This window comes from Procambarus clarkii, chromosome 37, assembly GCF_040958095.1.
Source record: "Procambarus clarkii isolate CNS0578487 chromosome 37, FALCON_Pclarkii_2.0, whole genome shotgun sequence".
Taxonomy (NCBI): domain Eukaryota; kingdom Metazoa; phylum Arthropoda; class Malacostraca; order Decapoda; family Cambaridae; genus Procambarus; species Procambarus clarkii.
The window spans coordinates 28,008,933-28,028,056 of record NC_091186.1 but is presented as its reverse complement, the minus strand read 5'-3'; the positions used below and the strand labels follow the sequence as shown (position 1 = coordinate 28,028,056).

Sequence of the window (19,124 nt, the reverse complement as noted above, 5' to 3'; positions counted from 1 at the left end):
ACCTGAAGAACTATTAATGCACTCAATAATAATTTCAGTAAATGACTAGTTAAGAGTAAGTTAAAAATTAAGTCAGAAAATGAAACAAGGAGACTTAGGATACCTAGCCCCACTAGTTGACAGGGGGTTAATTAAGTTAATTCACTGGGAGTGATAATAAGGTGAGACAAACCACATTGGGAGAGGAAAGTGTTGAGGTTCTCTTCTTTAGTAATTGTAAACATTTTGCCCTCTGCGGTTTTTCTCACCTTTATCAGTCCATCTCTAACGAAGCACTGATGAATCGCATCTGGGTTTTGTTGACGGATTTGACGCAGGCGGTAGAGGAGTTGCTGTCTGTTCCTAGTCAAGCACTCGTTGATGTATAATCCCTTCCGTTGGGATGCAGCTGTCCGGACTAGATGGGATTTCGTGAACTGGGAAGACAGCTTCAGGCGAATTATTCTATCAAAATTTTTCATCCATGCTAGAAGCTTACCTGTCACCCTTCCAATATGTTCTAGTTTCCAGAACAACCTCTTATGTGGAACTCTGTCGAAAACCTTTTTTAGATACAGATAGATGCAATTAACCCAATCATCTCTTTCCTGTAAAATCTCTGTGGCTTGTTCATAGAAACTGAGCAAATTCGATACACTGGATCTTCCAGATTGAAAACCACACTGTCTGATATTATATCATTTCTTTCCAGGTGGTCTACCCATTTATTTTTAATTATTTTTTCCAATATTTTGACTATTACACTTGTCAATGATCACAGGTCTATAATTGAGGGGGTCTTCCCTGCTGCCACTTTTGTAGATTATAACTATGTTAGCCCTTTTCCACACATCTGCTGTGACTCCTGTACACAGGATGTTTGAAAAATCAGGTAAAGTGGAATGCTGAGCTCAGGTGTACATTCTCTCGGAACCCATGGATGAAACTTCATCTGGGCCAACTGCTTTATTTATTCTTAGCTTCAAGAGGATTTGTTTCATTTCATCTCTAGACACCTCTATGTGCTAAATGTCTGGAATTCTTATTGTGTCTGGTTCTCTGAAGATTTAATTTTGTACAAACACACTTTGGAACTTTTTGTTTAATGTTTCACACATTTCCTTATTTTCCATGAATCTGTTTCCCATGTTCAACCTCTGGATATTATCCTTTACCTGCAATTTGTTGTTTATGAATTTGTAGAATAGGCCTGGTTCTGTTTTACATTTTCCCACTATCCCTTTTTAAAAAATTTCTTTCTGCCTCTCTCTCCTTACTGCTGTGTGGTTGTTTCTCGCATCTTTGTATCGCTGGTATGTTTGAGAGGTTTGGCCTCTGCCTATACAGTATTGATTCCATTTTTGTGTCTTTTGGTCTCTGGCCCCCTCTTGATTTCTGTTCAACAAATCCTGTTTTCTGGTACCGCATCTCTGTTTAGGTATGAATGTTTGTGTGCTTTCATCGTATATTTTGCAAAATTTGGCATATATCTCACTTACTTTGCTACCTAGCAGCAAGTCTGTCCAATTACACTCATAAAAAAAAACATTGAAGTTTTCCATAGTGTCCTCCCTTGAAATCAAGTTTATCAACTGTTTCAATGTCCTCATTTTCTTCTAGATGGTATCTTAAAGCATATTTAATGTAACATGACATGATCCCAGAGAGAGAGAGAGAGAGAGAGAGAGGGGGGGGAAAGAGATAGAAGGGAGAGAAAGGGGGGGGAAAGAGATAGAAGGGAGAGAAAGGGGGGGAAAGAGATAGAAGGGAGAGACAGGGAGGGAGGAGGGGGGGAAGAGAGACTAATTATGATTATTCCAAAAACAGTTGCTGTTGACATATAATGCCATTATATTATATAATTTAATATATATATACACTCAGACAACTGGTTAGTCTTTATCATAAACAAAGTCACTTATTTGGTATTAAAAGCACATGGTAGTTCTGGTACGGGCATCGGTATGGCTGTTGACATGGTTTCAGCTAGTACTGTAGTTGCAAGTCCGTCTATGATTGGCGGGGGAAGGGAATCTGGGTACGTATTAGATGTGGTCACATCGCCATTCAAACCATTAACCTTGTGGATATCACACACAATGGTTGTGACTGGTGTAGTATCCTTTGCTGAGCTTGTTCTGGTAGTCCTGAAGGGTGAGTGACTGGAGTGAGGACTAGTGGGGTCCCAAGACTCCAGGATCTGGCCAACTTCCCGGAACCCTCCCAGAATCTTCGCACTCCCGCTACAGCTCTCTAGACCTGAAGCTGGTAAAGAATTATGACAATTATGTAAGCCAATGAGAAAATTAATACCGTCTCAATACAGAGTTTACTTATTTATATTAAGAGGTTTTATTTGTCATAAGCAATGTTAATTCTACAAATTAAAACATTAGTACTTCTATTTTTTTTCTGCTGTTGATATACTAAGTTTACAGAATGATACACGAATGGTTACAAGAACATGACCTCAAATCTGCTGTTAGCCTGAGTGCTAACTTCCTTAAAGCACTTTTCTAAACACTATTTTTCAAGCTGTGGCTTCACAAATGGCATTAAGCAGTGCATTTTGATCTAAGAGCCCCATATTAAGTACCTGAGGCTAACTGAATAAATATGAACAATCCATCGTGTAATGTAGACTTAATGTAATCTAGTGTAATGTAATCTTATGTTCATTGTTATTACAGTATCTGCCACAAACTAAGTTTCTAATGTGCTGAGGTATTTATAAAAATCTTTTAAATCTAATTTAAAGAATTAACATCCCAATTTCGATACCCGAGCCATATTTTGGAGCCACATTCTGGCTCTGCACGTATTCGCAGTTTGAAATTCCGACTTTTAATACCAAAAATATGCCAATTACTGAAAGCACCGGTGGGTCACATTTTGCCCAAACCCCCCTGCAGTTTTCAAAATATCCCAAACATCCCAAATTCGATACCTGAGCCATATTTTGGACCCAAATTCTGGCTCTTTGCACCTATTCGCAGTTTGAAATTACGACTTTTTTTTACCAAAAATATACCAATTACTGAAAGCGGCGGTGTGTCACATTTTGCCCAAACCCCTCTGCAGTTTTCAAAATATCCCAAACATCCCAAATTCGATACCTGAGCCATATTTTGGACCCAAATTCTGGCTCTCTGCACCTATTCGCAGTTAGAAATTCCGACTTTTTATACCAAAAATCTGCCAATTACAGAAAGCACCGGTGGGTAACATTTTGCCCAAACCCCCCTGCAGTTTTCAAAATATCCCAAATATCCTAAATTCGATACCCGAGCCATATTTTGGACCCAAATTCTGGCTCTCTGCACCTTTTTCGAAGTTTGAAATTCCGACTTTTTATACAAAAAATCTGCCAATTATTGAAAGCACCGGTGGGTCACATTTTGCCCAAACCCACTTGCAGTTTTCAAAATATCCCAAACATCCCAAATTCGATACCTGAGCCATATTTTGAACCCAAATTCTGGCTCTTTGCACCTATTTGCAGTTTGAAATTCCGACTTTTATACTGAAAATATACCAATTACTGAAAGCGGCGGTGGGTCACATTTTGCCCAAACCCCCCTGCAGTTTTCAAAATATCCCAAACATCCCAAATCCGATACCTGAGCCATATTTTGGAGCCAAATTCTGGCTCTGCACGTATTCGCAGTTTGAAATTACGACTTTTTTTTAACAAAAATATACCAATTACTGAAAGCGGCGGTGGGTTACATTTTGCCCAAACCCCCCTGCAGTTTTCAAAATATCCCAAACATCCCAAATTCGATACCTGAGCCATATTTTGGAACCAAATTCTGGCTCTCTGCACCTATTCGCAGTTTGAAATTCCGACTTTTTATACCGAAAATATGCCAATTACTGAAAGCACCGGTGTGTCACATTTTGCCCAAACCCCCCCCCCCCCCCTGCAGTTTTCAAAATATCCCAAACATCCCAAATTCGATACCTGAGCCATATTTTGGACCCAAATTCTGGCTCTTTGCACCTATTCGCAGTTTGAAATTACGACTTTTTTTTTACCAAAAATATACCAATTACTGAAAGCGGCGGTGTGTCACATTTTGCCCAAACCCCCCTGCAGTTTTCAAAATATCCCAAACATCCCAAATTCGATACCCGAGCCATATTTTGGACCCAAATTCTGGCTCTCTGCACCTATTCGCAGTTTGAAATTCCGACTTTTTTTTTTACCATATATATGCCAATTACTGAAAGCGGCTGTGTGTCACATTTTGCCCAAACCCCCCTGCAGTTTTCAAAATACTGCAAACATCCCAAATTCGATACCTGAGCCATATTTTGGACCCAAATTCTGGCTCTCTGCACCTATTCGCAGTTTGAAATTCCGACTTTTTATACCAAAATCTGCCAATTACAGAAAGCATCGGTGGGTAACATTTTGCCCAAACCCCCCTGCAGTTTTCAAAATATCCCGAACATCCCAAATTCGATACCTGAGCCATATTTTGGACCTAAATTCTGGCTCTCTGCACCTATTCGCAGTTTGAAAATCCGACTTTCTATACCAAAAATTAGCCAATTACTGAAAGCGGCGGTGGGTCACATTTTGCCCAAACCCCCCTGCAGTTTTCAAAATATCCCAAACATCCCAAATTCGATACCTGAGCCATATTTTGGACCCAAATTCTGGCTCTCTGCACCTATTCGCAGTTTAAAATTCCGACTTTTTTATACCAAAAATATGCCAATTACTGAAAGCGGCGGTGGGTCACATTTTGCCCAAACCCCCCTTCTGTTTTCAAAATATCTCAAACATCCCAAATTCGATACCTGAGCCATATTTTGGACCCAAATTCTGGCTTTCTGCACCTATTCGCAGTTTGAAATTCCGGCTTATTATACCAAAAGTATGCCAATTACTGAAAGTACCGGTGGGTCACATTTTGCCCAAACCCCCCTGCAGTTTTCAAAATATCCCAAACATCCCAAATTCGATACCTGAGCCATATTTTGGACCCAAATTCTGGCTCTTTGCACCTATTCGCAGTTTGAAATTACGACTTTTTTTTACCAAAAATATACCAATTACTGAAAGCGGCGGTGTGTCACATTTTGCCCAAACCCCTCTGCAGTTTTCAAAATATCCCAAACATCCCAAATTCGATACCTGAGCCATATTTTGGACCCAAATTCTGGCTCTCTGCACCTATTCGCAGTTAGAAATTCCGACTTTTTATACCAAAAATCTGCCAATTACTGAAAGCACCGGTGGGTAACATTTTGCCCAAACCCCCCTGCAGTTTTCAAAATATCCCAAATATCCTAAATTCGATACCTGAGCCATATTTTGGACCCAAATTCTGGCTCTCTGCACCTTTTTCGAAGTTTGAAATTCCGACTTTTTATACAAAAAATCTGCCAATTATTGAAAGCACCGGTGGGTCACATTTTGCCCAAACCCACTTGCAGTTTTCAAAATATCCCAAACATCCCAAATCCGATACCTGAGCCATATTTTGGAGCCAAATTCTGGCTCTGCACGTATTCGCAGTTTGAAATTCCGACTTTTTATACCGAAAATATGCCAATTACTGAAAGCGGCGGTGGGTCACATTTTGCCCAAACCCACTTGCAGTTTTCAAAATATCCCAAACATCCCAAATCCTATACCTGAGCCATATTTTGGAGCCAAATTCTGGCTCTCTGCACGTATTCGCAGTTTGAAATTCCGACTTTTTATACCGAAAATATGCCAATTACTGAAAGCGGCGGTGGGTCACATTTTGCCCAAACCCCCCTGCAGTTTTCAAAAAATCCCAAACAACCCAAATTCGATACCTGAGCCATATTTTGGACCCAAATTCTGGCTCTCTGCACCTATTCGCAGTTTGAAAATCAGACTTTCTATTCCAAAAATTAGCCAATTACTGAAAGCGGCGGTGGGTCACATTTTGCCCAAACCCCCCTGCAGTTTTCAAAATATCCCAAACATCCCAAATTCGATACCTGAGCCATATTTTGTACCCAAATTCTGGCTCTCTGCACCTATTCGCAGTTTGAAATTCCGACTTTTATACTGAAAATATACCAATTACTGAAAGCGGCGGTGGGTCACATTTTGCCCAAACCCCCCTGCAGTTTTAGAAATATCCCAAACATCCCAAATTCGATACCTGAGCCATATTTTGGACCCAAATTCTGGCTCTCTGCACCTATTCGCAGTTTGAAATTCCGACTTTTTATACCGAAAATATGCCAATTACTGAAAGCACCGGTGGGACACATTTTGCCCAAAAACCCCCCCTGCAGTTTTCAAAATATCCCAAACATCCCAAATTCGATACCTGAGCCATATTTTGGACCCAAATTCTGGCTCTTTGCACCTATTCGCAGTTTGAAATTACGACTTTTTTTACCAAAAATATACCAATTACTGAAAGCGGCGGTGTATCACATTTTGCCCAAACCCCCCTGCAGTTTTCAAAATATCCCAAATATCCCAAATTCGATACCCGAGCCATATTTTGGACCCAAATTCTGGCTCTCTGCACCTATTCGCAGTTTGAAATTACGACTTTTGTAACAAAAATATGCCAATTACTGAAAGCGGCGGTGGGTCACATTTTGCTCAAACCCCCCCTGCAGTTTTCAAAATATCCCAAACATCCCAAATTCGATACCTGAGCCATATTTTGGACCCAAATTCTGGCTCTCTACACCTATTCGCAGTTTGAAATTCCGACTTTTTATACCGAAAATATGCCAATTACTGAGAGCACCGGGGGGTCACATTTTGCCCAAAACCCCCCCTGCAGTTTTCAAAATATCCCAAATTCGATACCAGAGCCATATTTTGAACGCAAATTCTGGCTCTCTGCACCTATTCGCAGTTTGAAATTCCGACTTTCTATACCAAAAATTAGCCAATTACTGAAAGCGGCGGTGGGTCACATTTTGCCCAAACCCCCCTGCAGTTTTCAAAATATCCCAAACATCCCAAATTCGATACCTGAACCATATTTTGGACCCAAATTCTGGCTCTCTGCACCTATTCGCAGTTTGAAATTCCGACTTTTTTATACCAAAAATATGCCAATTACTGAAAGCGGCGGTGGGTCACATTTTGCCCAAACCCCCCTGCTGTTTTCAAAATATCCCAAACATCCCAAATCCTATACCTGAGCCATATTTTGGAGCCAAATTCTGGCTCTCTGCACCTATTCGCAGTTTGAAAATCCGACTTTCTATACCAAAAATTAGCCAAATACTGAAAGCGGTGGTGGGTCACATTTTGCCCACACCCCCCTTCTGTTTTCAAAATATCCCAAACATCCCAAATTCGATACCTGAGCCATATTTTGGACCCAAATTCTGGCTCTCTGCACCTATTCGTAGTTTGAAATTCCGGCTTTTTATACCAACAATATGCCAATTACTGAAAGCAACGGTGGATCACATTTTGCCCAAACCCCCCTGCTGTTTTCAAAATAACCCAAACATCCCAAATTCGATATCTGAGCCATATTTTGGACCCAAATTCTGGCTCTCTGCACCTATTCGCAGTTTGAAATTCCGACTTTTTATACCGAAAATATGCCTTTTACTGAAAGCACCGGTGGGTCACATTTTGCCCAAACCCATTAGCAGTTTTCAAAATATCCCAAACATCCCAAATTCGATACCTAAGCCATATTTTGAACCTAAATTCTGGCTCTTTGCACCTATTTGCAGTTTGAAATTCCGACTTTTATACTGAAAATATACCAATTACTGAAAGCGGCGGTGGGTCATATTTTGCCCAAACCCCCCTGCAGTTTTCAAAATATCACAAACATCCCAAATCCGACACCTGAGCCATATTTTGGAGCCAAATTCTGGCTCTGCACGTATTCGCAGTTTGAAATTACGATTTTTTTTTAACAAAAATATACCAATTACTGAAAGCGGCGGTGTGTCACATTGTGCCCAAACCCCCCTGCAGTTTTCAAAATATCCCAAACATCCCAAATTCGATACCCGAGCCACATTTTGGACCCAAATTCTGGCTCTCTGCACCTATTCGCAGTTTGAAATTACGACTTTTATACCAAAAATATGCCAATTACTGAAAGCGGCGGTGGGTCACATTTTGCCCGAACCTCCCTGCAGTTTTCAAAATATCCCAAACATCACAAATTCGATACCTGAGCCATATTTTGGACCCAAATTCTGGCTCTCTGCACCTATTCGCAGTTTGAAAATCCGACTTTCTATTCCAAAAATTAGCCAATTACTGAAAGCGGCGGTGGGTCACATTTTGCCCAAACCCCCCTGCAGTTTTAGAAATATCCCAAACATCCCATAATTCGATACCTGAGCCATATTTTGGACCCAAATTCTGGCTCTCTGCACCTATTCGCAGTTTGAAATTCCGGCTTTTTATACAAAAATATGCCAATTACTGAAAGCAGCGGTGGGTCACATTTTGCCCAAACCCCCCTGCTGTTTTCAAAATATCCCAAACATCCCAAATTCGATACCCGAGCCATATTTTGGACCCAAATTCTGGCTCTCTGCACCTATTCGCAGTTTGAAATTACGACTTTTATAACAAAAATATGCCAATTACTGAAAGCGGCGGTGGGTCACATTTTGCTCAAACCCCCCCTGCAGTTTTCAAAATATCCCAAACTTCCCAAATTCGATACCTGAGCCAAATTTTGGACCCAAATTCTGGCTCTCTACACCTATTCGCAGTTTGAAATTCCGACTTTTTATACCGAAAATATGCCAATTACTGAAAGCACCGGGGGTCACATTTTGCCCAAATCCCCCCCTGCAGTTTTCAAAATATTCCAAATTCGATACCTGAGCCTTATTTTGAACCCAAATTCTGGCTCTCTGCACCTATTCGCAGTTTGAAATTCCGACTTTCTATACCAAAAATTAGCCAATTACTGAAAGCGGCGGTGGGTCACATTTTGCGAAAACCCCCCTGCTGTTTTCAAAATGTCCCAAACATCCCAAATCCTATACCTGAGCCATATTTTGGAGCCAAATTCTGGCTCTCTGCACGTATTCGCAGTTTGAAATTCCGACTTTTTATACCGAAAATATGCCAATTACTGAAAGCGGCGGTGGGTCACATTTTGCCCAAACCCCCCTGCAGTTTTCAAAATATCCCAAACATCCCAAATTCGATACCTGAGCCATATTTTGGACCCAAATTCTGGCTCTCTGCACCTATTCGCAGTTTGAAAATCCGACTTTCTATACCAAAAATTAGCCAATTACTGAAAGCGGTGGTGGGTCACATTTTGCCCACACCCCCCTTCTGTTTTCAAAATATCCCAAACATCCCAAATTCGATACCTGAGCCATATTTTGGACCCAAATTCTGGCTCTCTGCACCTATTCGTAGTTTGAAATTCCGGCTTTTTATACCAAAAATATGCCAATTACTGAAAGCAACGATGGATCACATTTTGCCCAAACCCCCCTGCTGTTTTCAAAATATCCCAAACATCCCAAATTCGATACCTGAGCCATATTTTGGACCCAAATTCTGGCTCTCTGCACCTATTCGTAGTTTGAAATTCCGGCTTTTTATACCAAAAATATGCCAATTACTGAAAGCAACGATGGATCACATTCTGCCCACACCCCCCTTCTGTTTTCAAAATAACCCAAACATCCCAAATTCGATATCTGAGCCATATTTTGGACCCAAATTCTGGCTCTCTGCACCTATTCGCAGTTTGAAATTCCGACTTTTTATACCGAAAATATGCCAATTACTGAAAGCACTGGTGGGTCACATTTTGCCCAAACCCCCGCCCCCCCCTGCAATTTTCAAGATATTCCAAACATCCCAAATTCGATACCTGAACCATATTTTGGACCCAAATTCTGGCTCTCTGCACCTATTCGCAGTTTGAAATTCCGACTTTTTTATACCAAAAATATGCCAATTACTGAAAGCGGCGGTGGGTCACATTTTGCCCAAACCCCCCTTCTGTTTTCAAAATATCCCAAACATCCCAAATTCGATACCTGAGCCATATTTTGGAAACAAATTCTGGCTTTCTGCAAGTATTCGCAGTTTGAAATTCCTGCTTTTTATACCAAAAATATGCCAATTACTGAAAGCGGCGGTGGGTCACATTTTGCCCAAACCCCCCTGCTGTTTTCAAAATATCCCAAACATCCCAAATCCTATACCTGAGCCATATTTTGGAGCCAAATTCTGGCTCTCTGCACGTATTCGCAGTTTGAAATTCCGACTTTTTATACCGAAAATATGCCAATTACTGAAAGCGGCGGTGGGTCACATTTTGCCCAAACCCCCCTGCAGTTTTCAAAATATCCCAAACATCCCAAATTCGATACCTGAGCCATATTTTGGACCCAAATTCTGGCTCTCTGCACCTATTCGCAGTTTGAAAATCCGACTTTCTATACCAAAAATTAGCCAATTACTGAAAGCGGTGGTGGGTCACATTTTGCCCACACCCCCCTTCTGTTTTCAAAATATCCCAAACATCCCAAATTCGATACCTGAGCCATATTTTGGACCCAAATTCTGGCTCTCTGCACCTATTCGTAGTTTGAAATTCCGGCTTTTTATACCAAAAATATGCCAATTACTGAAAGCAACGGTGGATCACATTTTGCCCAAACCCCCCTGCTGTTTTCAAAATAACCCAAACATCCCAAATTCGATATATGAGCCATATTTTGGACCCAAATTCTGGCTCTCTGCACCTATTCGCAGTTTGAAATTCCGACTTTTTATACCGAAAATATGCCAATTACTGAAAGCACTGGTGGGTCACATTTTGCCCAAACCCCCCTCCCCCCTGCAATTTTCAAGATATTCCAAACATCCCAAATTCGATACCTGAACCATATTTTGGACCCAAATTCTGGCTCTCTGCACCTATTCGCAGTTTGAAATTCCGCCTTTTTTATACCAAAAATATGCCAATTACTGAAAGCGGCGGTGGGTCACATTTTGCCCAAACCCCCCTTCTGTTTTCAAAATATCCCAAACATCCCAAATTCGATACCCGAGCCATATTTTGGACACAAATTCTGGCTTTCTGCACCTATTCGCAGTTAGAAATTCCTGCTTTTTATACCAAAAATATGCCAATTACTGAAAGCGGCGGTGGGTCACATTTTGCCCAAACCCCCCTGCTGTTTTCAAAATATCCCAAACATCCCAAATCCTATACCTGAGCCATATTTTGGAGCCAAATTCTGGCTCTCTGCACGTATTCGCAGTTTGAAATCCCGACTTTTTATACCGAAAATATGCCAATTACTGAAAGCGGCGGTGGGTCACATTTTGCCCAAACCCCCATGCAGTTTTCAAAATATCCAAAACATCCCAAATTCGATACCTGAGCCATATTTTGGACCCAAATTCTGGCTCTCTGCACCTATTCGCAGTTTGAAAATCCGACTTTCTATACCAAAAATTAGCCAAATACTGAAAGCGGTGGTGGGTCACATTTTGCCCACACCCCCCTTCTGTTTTCAAAATATCCCAAACATCCCAAATTCGATACCTGAGCCATATTTTGGACCCAAATTCTGGCTCTCTGCACCTATTCGTAGTTTGAAATTCCGGCTTTTTATACCAAAAATATGCCAATTACTGAAAGCAACGGTGGATCACATTTTGCCCAAACCCCCCTGCTGTTTTCAAAATAACCCAAACATCCCAAATTCGATATCTGAGCCATATTTAGGACCCAAATTCTGGCTCTCTGCACCTATTCGCAGTTTGAAATTCCGACTTTTTATACCGAAAATATGCCTTTTACTGAAAGCACCGGTGGGTCACATTTTGCCCAAACCCATTTGCAGTTTTCAAAATATCCCAAACATCCCAAATTCGATACCTGAGCCATATTTTGAACCCAAATTCTGGCTCTTTGCACCTATTTGCAGTTTGAAATTCCGACTTTTATACTGAAAATATACCAATTACTGAAAGCGGCGGTGGGTCACATTTTGCCCAAACCCCCCTGCAGTTTTCAAAATATCACAAACATCCCAAATCCGATACCTGAGCCCTATTTTGGAGCCAAATTCTGGCTCTGCACGTATTCGCAGTTTGAAATTACGACTTTTTTTTAACAAAAATATACCAATTACTGAAAGCGGCGGTGTGTCACATTGTGCCCAAACCCCCCTGCAGTTTTCAAAATATCCCAAACATCCCAAATTCGATACCCGAGCCACATTTTGGACCCAAATTCTGGCTCTCTGCACCTATTCGCAGTTTGATATTACGACTTTTATACCAAAAATATACCAATTACTGAAAGCGGCGGTGGGTCACATTTTGCCCAAACCCCTCTGCAGTTTTCAAAATATCCCAAACATCCCAAATTCGATACCTGAGCCATATTTTGGACCCAAATTCTGGCTCTCTGCACCTATTCGCAGTTTGAAAATCCGACTTTCTATTCCAAAAATTAGCCAAATACTGAAAGCGGCGGTGGGTCACATTTTGCCCAAACCCCCCTGCAGTTTTAGAAATATCCCAAACATCCCAAATTCGATACCTGAGCCATATTTTGGACCCAAATTCTGGCTCTCTGCACCTATTCGCAATTTGAAATTCCGGCTTTTTATACAAAAATATGCCAATTACTGAAAGCAGCGGTGGGTCACATTTTGCCCAAACCCCCCTGCTGTTTTCAAAATATCCCAAACATCCCAAATTCGATACCCGAGCCATATTTTGGACCCAAATTCTGGCTCTCTGCACCTGTTCGCAGTTTGAAATTCCGACTTTTTATACCGAAAATATGCCAATTACTGAAAGCACCGGTGGGTCACATTTTGCCCTAAAACCCCCCCTGCAGTTTTCAAAATATCCCAAACATCCCAAATTCGATACCTGAGCCATATTTTGGACCCAAATTCTGGCTCTTTGCATCTATTCGCAGTTTGAAATTACGACTTTTTTTACCAAAAATATACCAATTACTGAAAGCGGCGGTGTATCACATTTTGCCCAAACCCCCCTGCAGTTTTCAAAATATCCCAAATATCCCAAATTCGATACCCGAGCCATATTTTGTACCCAAATTCTGGCTCTCTGCACCTATTCGCAGTTTGAAATTACGACTTTTATAACAAAAATATGCCAATTACTGAAAGCGGCGGTGGGTCACATTTTGCTCAAACCCCCCCTGCAGTTTTCAAAATATCCCAAACATCCCAAATTCGATACCTGAGCCATATTTTGGACCCAAATTCTGGCTCTCTACACCTATTCGCAGTTTGAAATTCCGACTTTTTATACCGAAAATATGCCAATTACTGAAAGCACCGGGGGTCACATTTTGCCCAAAACCCCCCCCCCTGCAGTTTTCAAAATATCCCAAATTCGATACCTGAGCCATATTTTGAACCCAAATTCTGGCTCTCTGCACCTATTCGCAGTTTGAAATTCCGACTTTCTATACCAAAAATTAGCCAATTACTGAAAGCGGCGGTGGGTCACATTTTGCCCAAACCCCCCTGCAGTTTTCAAAATATCCCAAACATCCCAAATTCGATACCTGAGCCATATTTTGGACCCAAATTCTGGCTCTCTGCACCTATTCGCAGTTTGAAAATCCGTCTTTCTATACCAAAAATTAGCCAATTACTGAAAGCGGTGGTGGGTCACATTTTGCCCACACCCCCCTTCTGTTTTCAAAATATCCCAAACATCCCAAATTCGATACCTGAGCCATATTTTGGACCCAAATTCTGGCTCTCTGCACCTATTCGTAGTTTGAAATTCCGGCTTTTTATACCAAAAATATGCCAATTACTGAAAGCAACGGTGGATCACATTTTGCCCAAACCCCCCTGCTGTTTTCAAAATAACCCAAACATCCCAAATTCGATATCTGAGCCATATTTTGGACCCAAATTCTGGCTCTCTGCACCTATTCGCAGTTTGAAATTCCGACGTTTTATACCGAAAATATGCCAATTACTGAAAGCACTGGTGGGTCACATTTTGCCCAAACCCCCCCCCCCCCCTGCAATTTTCAAGATATTCCAAACATCCCAAATTCGATACCTGAGCCATATTTTGGACCCAAATTCTGGCTCTCTGCACCTATTCGCAGTTTGAAATTCCGACTTTTTATACCAAAAATCTGCCAATTACTGAAAGCACCGGTGGGTCACATTTTGCCCAAACCCCCCTGCAGTTTTCAAAATATCCCAAACATCCCAAATTTGATACCTGAACCATATTTTGGACCCAAATTCTGGCTCTCTGCACCTATTCGCAGTTTGAAATTCCGACTTTTTATACCGAAAATATGCCAATTACTGAAAGCACCGGTGGGTCACATTTTGCCCAAAAACCCCCCCTGCAGTTTTTAAAATATCCCAAACATCCCAAATTCGATACCTGAGCCATATTTTGGACCCAAATTCTGGCTCTCTGCACCTATTCGCAGTTTGAAATTCCGACTTTTTATACCGAAAATATGCCAATTACTGAAAGCACTGGTGGGTCACATTTTGCCCAACACCCCCCCCCCCCCCCCTGCAATTTTCAAGATATTCCAAACATCCCAAATTCGATACCTGAACCATATTTTGGACCCAAATTCTGGCTCTCTGCACCTATTCGCAGTTTGAAATTCCGACTTTTTTATACCAAAAATATGCCAATTACTGAAAGCGGCGGTGGGTCACATTTTGCCCAAACCCCCCTTCTGTTTTCAAAATATCCCAAACATCCCAAATTCGATACCTGAGCCATATTTTGGACACAAATTCTGGCTTTCTGCACCTATTCGCAGTTTGAAATTCCTGCTTTTTATACCAAAAATATGCCAATTACTGAAAGCGGCGGTGGGTCACATTTTGCCCAAACCCCCCTGCTGTTTTCAAAATATCCCAAACATCCCAAATCCTATACCTGAGCCATATTTTGGAGCCAAATTCTGGCTCTCTGCACGTATTCGCAGTTTGAAATTCCGACTTTTTATACCGAAAATATGCCAATTACTGAAAGCGGCGGTGGGTCACATTTTGCCCAAACCCCCCTGCAGTTTTCAAAATATCCCAAACATCCCAAATTCGATACCTGAGCCATATTTTGGACCCAAATTCTGGCTCTCTGCACCTATTCGCAGTTTGAAAATCCGACTTTCTATACCAAAAATTAGCCAAATACTGAAATCGGTGGTGGGTCACATTTTGCCCACACCCCCTTCTGTTTTCAAAATATCCCAAACATCCCAAATTCGATACCTGAGCCATATTTTGGACCCAAATTCTGGCTCTCTGCACCTATTCGTAGTTTGAAATTCCGGCTTTTTATACCAAAAATATGCCAATTACTGAAAGCAACGGTGGATCACATTTTGCCCAAACCCATTTGCAGTTTTCAAAATATCCCAAACATCCCAAATTCGATACCTGAGCCATATTTTGAACCCAAATTCTGGCTCTTTGCACCTATTTGCAGTTTGAAATTCCGACTTTTATACTGAAAATATACCAATTACTGAAAGCGGCGGTGGGTCACATTTTGCCCAAACCCCCCTGCAGTTTTCAAAATATCCCAAACATCCCAAATTCGATACCCGAGCCACATTTTGGACCCAAATTCTGGCTCTCTGCACCTATTCGCAGTTTGAAATTACGACTTTTATACCAAAAATATGCCAATTACTGAAAGCGGCGGTGGGTCACATTTTGCCCGAACCTCCCTGCAGTTTTCAAAATATCCCAAACATCACAAATTCGATACCTGAGCCATATTTTGGACCCAAATTCTGGCTCTTTGCACCTATTCGCAGTTTGAAATTACGACTTTTTTTTACCAAAAATATACCAATTACTGAAAGCGGCGGTGGGTCACATTTTGCCCAAACCCCTCTGCAGTTTTCAAAATATCCCAAACATCCCAAATTCGATACCTGAGCCATATTTTGGACCCAAATTCTGGCTCTCTGCACCTATTCGCAGTTTGAAAATCCGACTTTCTATTCCAAAAATTAGCCAATTACTGAAAGCGGCGGTGGGTCACATTTTGCCCAAACCCCCCTGCAGTTTTAGAAATATCCCAAACATCCCAAATTCGATACCTGAGCCATATTTTGGACCCAAATTCTGGCTCTCTGCACCTATTCGCAGTTTGAAATTCCGGCTTTTTATACAAAAATATGCCAATTACTGAAAGCAGCGGTGGGTCACATTTTGCCCAAACCCCCCTGCTGTTTTCAAAATATCCCAAACATCCCAAATTCGATACCCGAGCCATATTTTGAACCCAAATTCTGGCTCTCTGCACCTATTCGCAGTTTGAAATTCCGACTTTTTATACCGAAAATATGCCAATTACTGAAAGCACCGGTGGGTCACATTTTGCCCAAAAACCCCCCCTGCAGTTTTCAAAATATCCCAAACATCCCAAATTCGATACCTGAGCCATATTTTGGACCCAAATTCTGGCTCTTTGCATCTATTCACAGTTTGAAATTACGACTTTTTTTTACCAAAAATATACCAATTACTGAAAGCGGCGGTGTATCACATTTTGCCCAAACCCCCCTGCAGTTTTCAAAATATCCCAAATATCCCAAATTCGATACCCGAGCAATATTTTGTACCCAAATTCTGGCTCTCTGCACCTATTTGCAGTTTGAAATTACGACTTTTATAACAAAAATATGCCAATTACTGAAAGCGGCAGTGGGTCACATTTTGCTCAAACCCCCCCTGCAGTTTTCAAAATATCCCAAACATCCCAAATTCGATACCTGAGCCATATTTTGGACCCAAATTCTGGCTCTCTACACCTATTCGCAGTTTGAAATTCCGACTTTTTATACCGAAAATATGCCAATTACTGAAAGCACCGGGGGTCACATTTTGCCCAAAAACCCCCCCTGCAGTTTTCAAAATATCCCAAACATCCCAAATTCGATACCTGAACCATATTTTGGACCCAAATTCTGGCTCTCTGCACCTATTCGCAGTTTGAAATTCCGACTTTTTTTACCAAAAATCTGCCAATTACTGAAAGCACCGGTGGGTCACATTTTGCCCAAACCCCCCTGCAGTTTTCAAAATATCCCAAACATCCCAAATTCGATACCTAAGCCATATTTTGGACCCAAATTCTGGCTCTTTGCACCTATTCGCAGTTTGAAATTACGACTTTTTTTTACCAAAAATATACCAATTACCGAAAGCGGCGGTGGGTCACATTTTGCCCAAACCCCCTGCAGTTTTCAAAATATCCCAAAAATCCCAAATTCGATACCTGAGCCATATTTTGGACCCAAATTCTGGCTCTCTGCACCTATTCGCAGTTTGAAAATCCGACTTTCTATACCAAAAATTAGCCAATTACTGAAAGCGGCGGTGTGTCACATTGTGCCCAAACCCCCCTGCAGTTTTCAAAATATCCCAAACATCCCAAATTCGATACCCGAGCCACATTTTGGACCCAAATTCTGGCTCTCTGCACCTATTCGCAGTTTGAAATTACGACTTTTATACCAAAAATATGCCAATTACTGAAAGCGGCGGTGGGTCACATTTTGCCCGAACCTCCCTGCAGTTTTCAAAATATCCCAAACATCACAAATTCGATACCTGAGCCATATTTTGGACCCAAATTCTGGCTCTTTGCACCTATTCGCAGTTTGAAATTACGACTTTTTTTTACCAAAAATATACCAATTACTGAAAGCGGCGGTGGGTCACATTTAGCCCAAACCCCCTGCAGTTTTCAAAATATCCCAAACATCCCAAATTCGATACCTGAGCCATATTTTGGACCCAAATTCTGGCTCTCTGCACCTATTCGCAGTTTGAAAATCCGACTTTCTATTCCAAAAATTAGCCAATTACTGAAAGCGGCGGTGGGTCACATTTCTCCCAAACCCCCCTGCAGTTTTCAAAATATCCCAAACATCCCAAATTCGATACCTGAGCCATATTTTGTACCCAAATTCTGGCTCTCTGTACCTATTCGCAGTTTGAAATTCCGAATTTTATACTGAAAATATACCAATTACTGAAAGCGGCGGTGGGTAACATTTTGCCCAAACCCCCCTGCAGTTTTAGAAATATTCCAAACATCCCAAATTCGATACCTGAGCCATATTTTGGACCCAAATTCTGGCTCTCTGCACCTATTCGCAGTTTGAAATTCCGGCTTTTTATACAAAAATATGCCAATTACTGAAAGCAGCGGTGGGTCACATTTTGCCCAAACCCCCCTGCTGTTTTCAAAATATCCCAAACATCCCAAATTCGATACCCGAGACATATTTTGGACCCAAATTCTGGCTCTCTGCACCTATTCGCAGTTTGAAATTCCGACTTTTTATACCGAAAATATGCCAATTACTGAAAGCACCGGTGGGTCACATTTTGCCCAAAAACCCCCCCTGCAGTTTTTAAAATATCCCAAACATCCCAAATTCGATACCTGAGCCATATTTTGGACCCAAATTCTGGCTCTTTGCACCTATTCGCAGTTTGAAATTACGACTTTTTTTTACCAAAAATATACCAATTACTGAAAGCGGCGGTGTATCACATTTTGCCCAAACCCCCCTGCAGTGTTCAAAATATCCCAAATATCCCAAATTCAATACCCGAGCCATATTTTGGACCCAAATTCTGGCTCTCTGCACCTATTCGCAGTTTGAAATTATGACTTTTATAACAAAAATATGCCAATTACTGAAAGCACCGGGGGGTCACATTTTGCCCAAAACCCCCCATGCAGTTTTCAAAATATCCCAAATTCGATACCTGAGCCATATTTTGAACCCAAATTCTGGCTCTCTGCACCTATTCGCAGTTTGAAATTCCGACTTTCTATACCAAAAATTAGCCAATTACTGAAAGCGGCGGTGGGTCACATTTTGCCCAAACCCCCCTGAAGTTTTCAAAATATCCCAAACATCCCAAATTCGATACCTGAACCATATTTTGGACCCAAATTCTGGCTCTCTTCACCTATTCGCAGTTTGAAATTCCGACTTTTTTATACCAAAAATATGCCAATTACTGAAAGCGGCGGTGGGTCACATTTTGCCCAAACCCCCCTTCTGTTTTCAAAATATCCCAAACATCCCAAATTCGATACCTGAGCCATATTTTGGACACAAATTCTGGCTTTCTGCACC

General features: G+C 41.3%; 1 protein-coding gene across 5 annotated transcripts in view; it reads right to left on the bottom strand.

Moving 5' to 3' along the window:
• Positions 1-1,743: 1,743 nt before the first annotated feature.
• The window catches only part of LOC123746936 (heat shock protein 75 kDa, mitochondrial-like), a 54,967-nt gene continuing 37,586 nt past the window's right edge, over positions 1,744-19,124 (bottom strand). For 3 of the 5 annotated variants that reach the window (XM_069337347.1, XM_069337345.1, XM_069337344.1), the window contains one exon: positions 1,744-2,244. In XM_069337347.1, the coding sequence (XP_069193448.1) occupies positions 2,223-2,244 (22 nt within the window). In that variant the 3' untranslated portion in view covers positions 1,744-2,222. The remainder of the gene's footprint in view (positions 2,245-19,124) is intronic. The other 2 variants (XM_069337348.1, XM_069337346.1) reach the window with 1 other exon arrangement.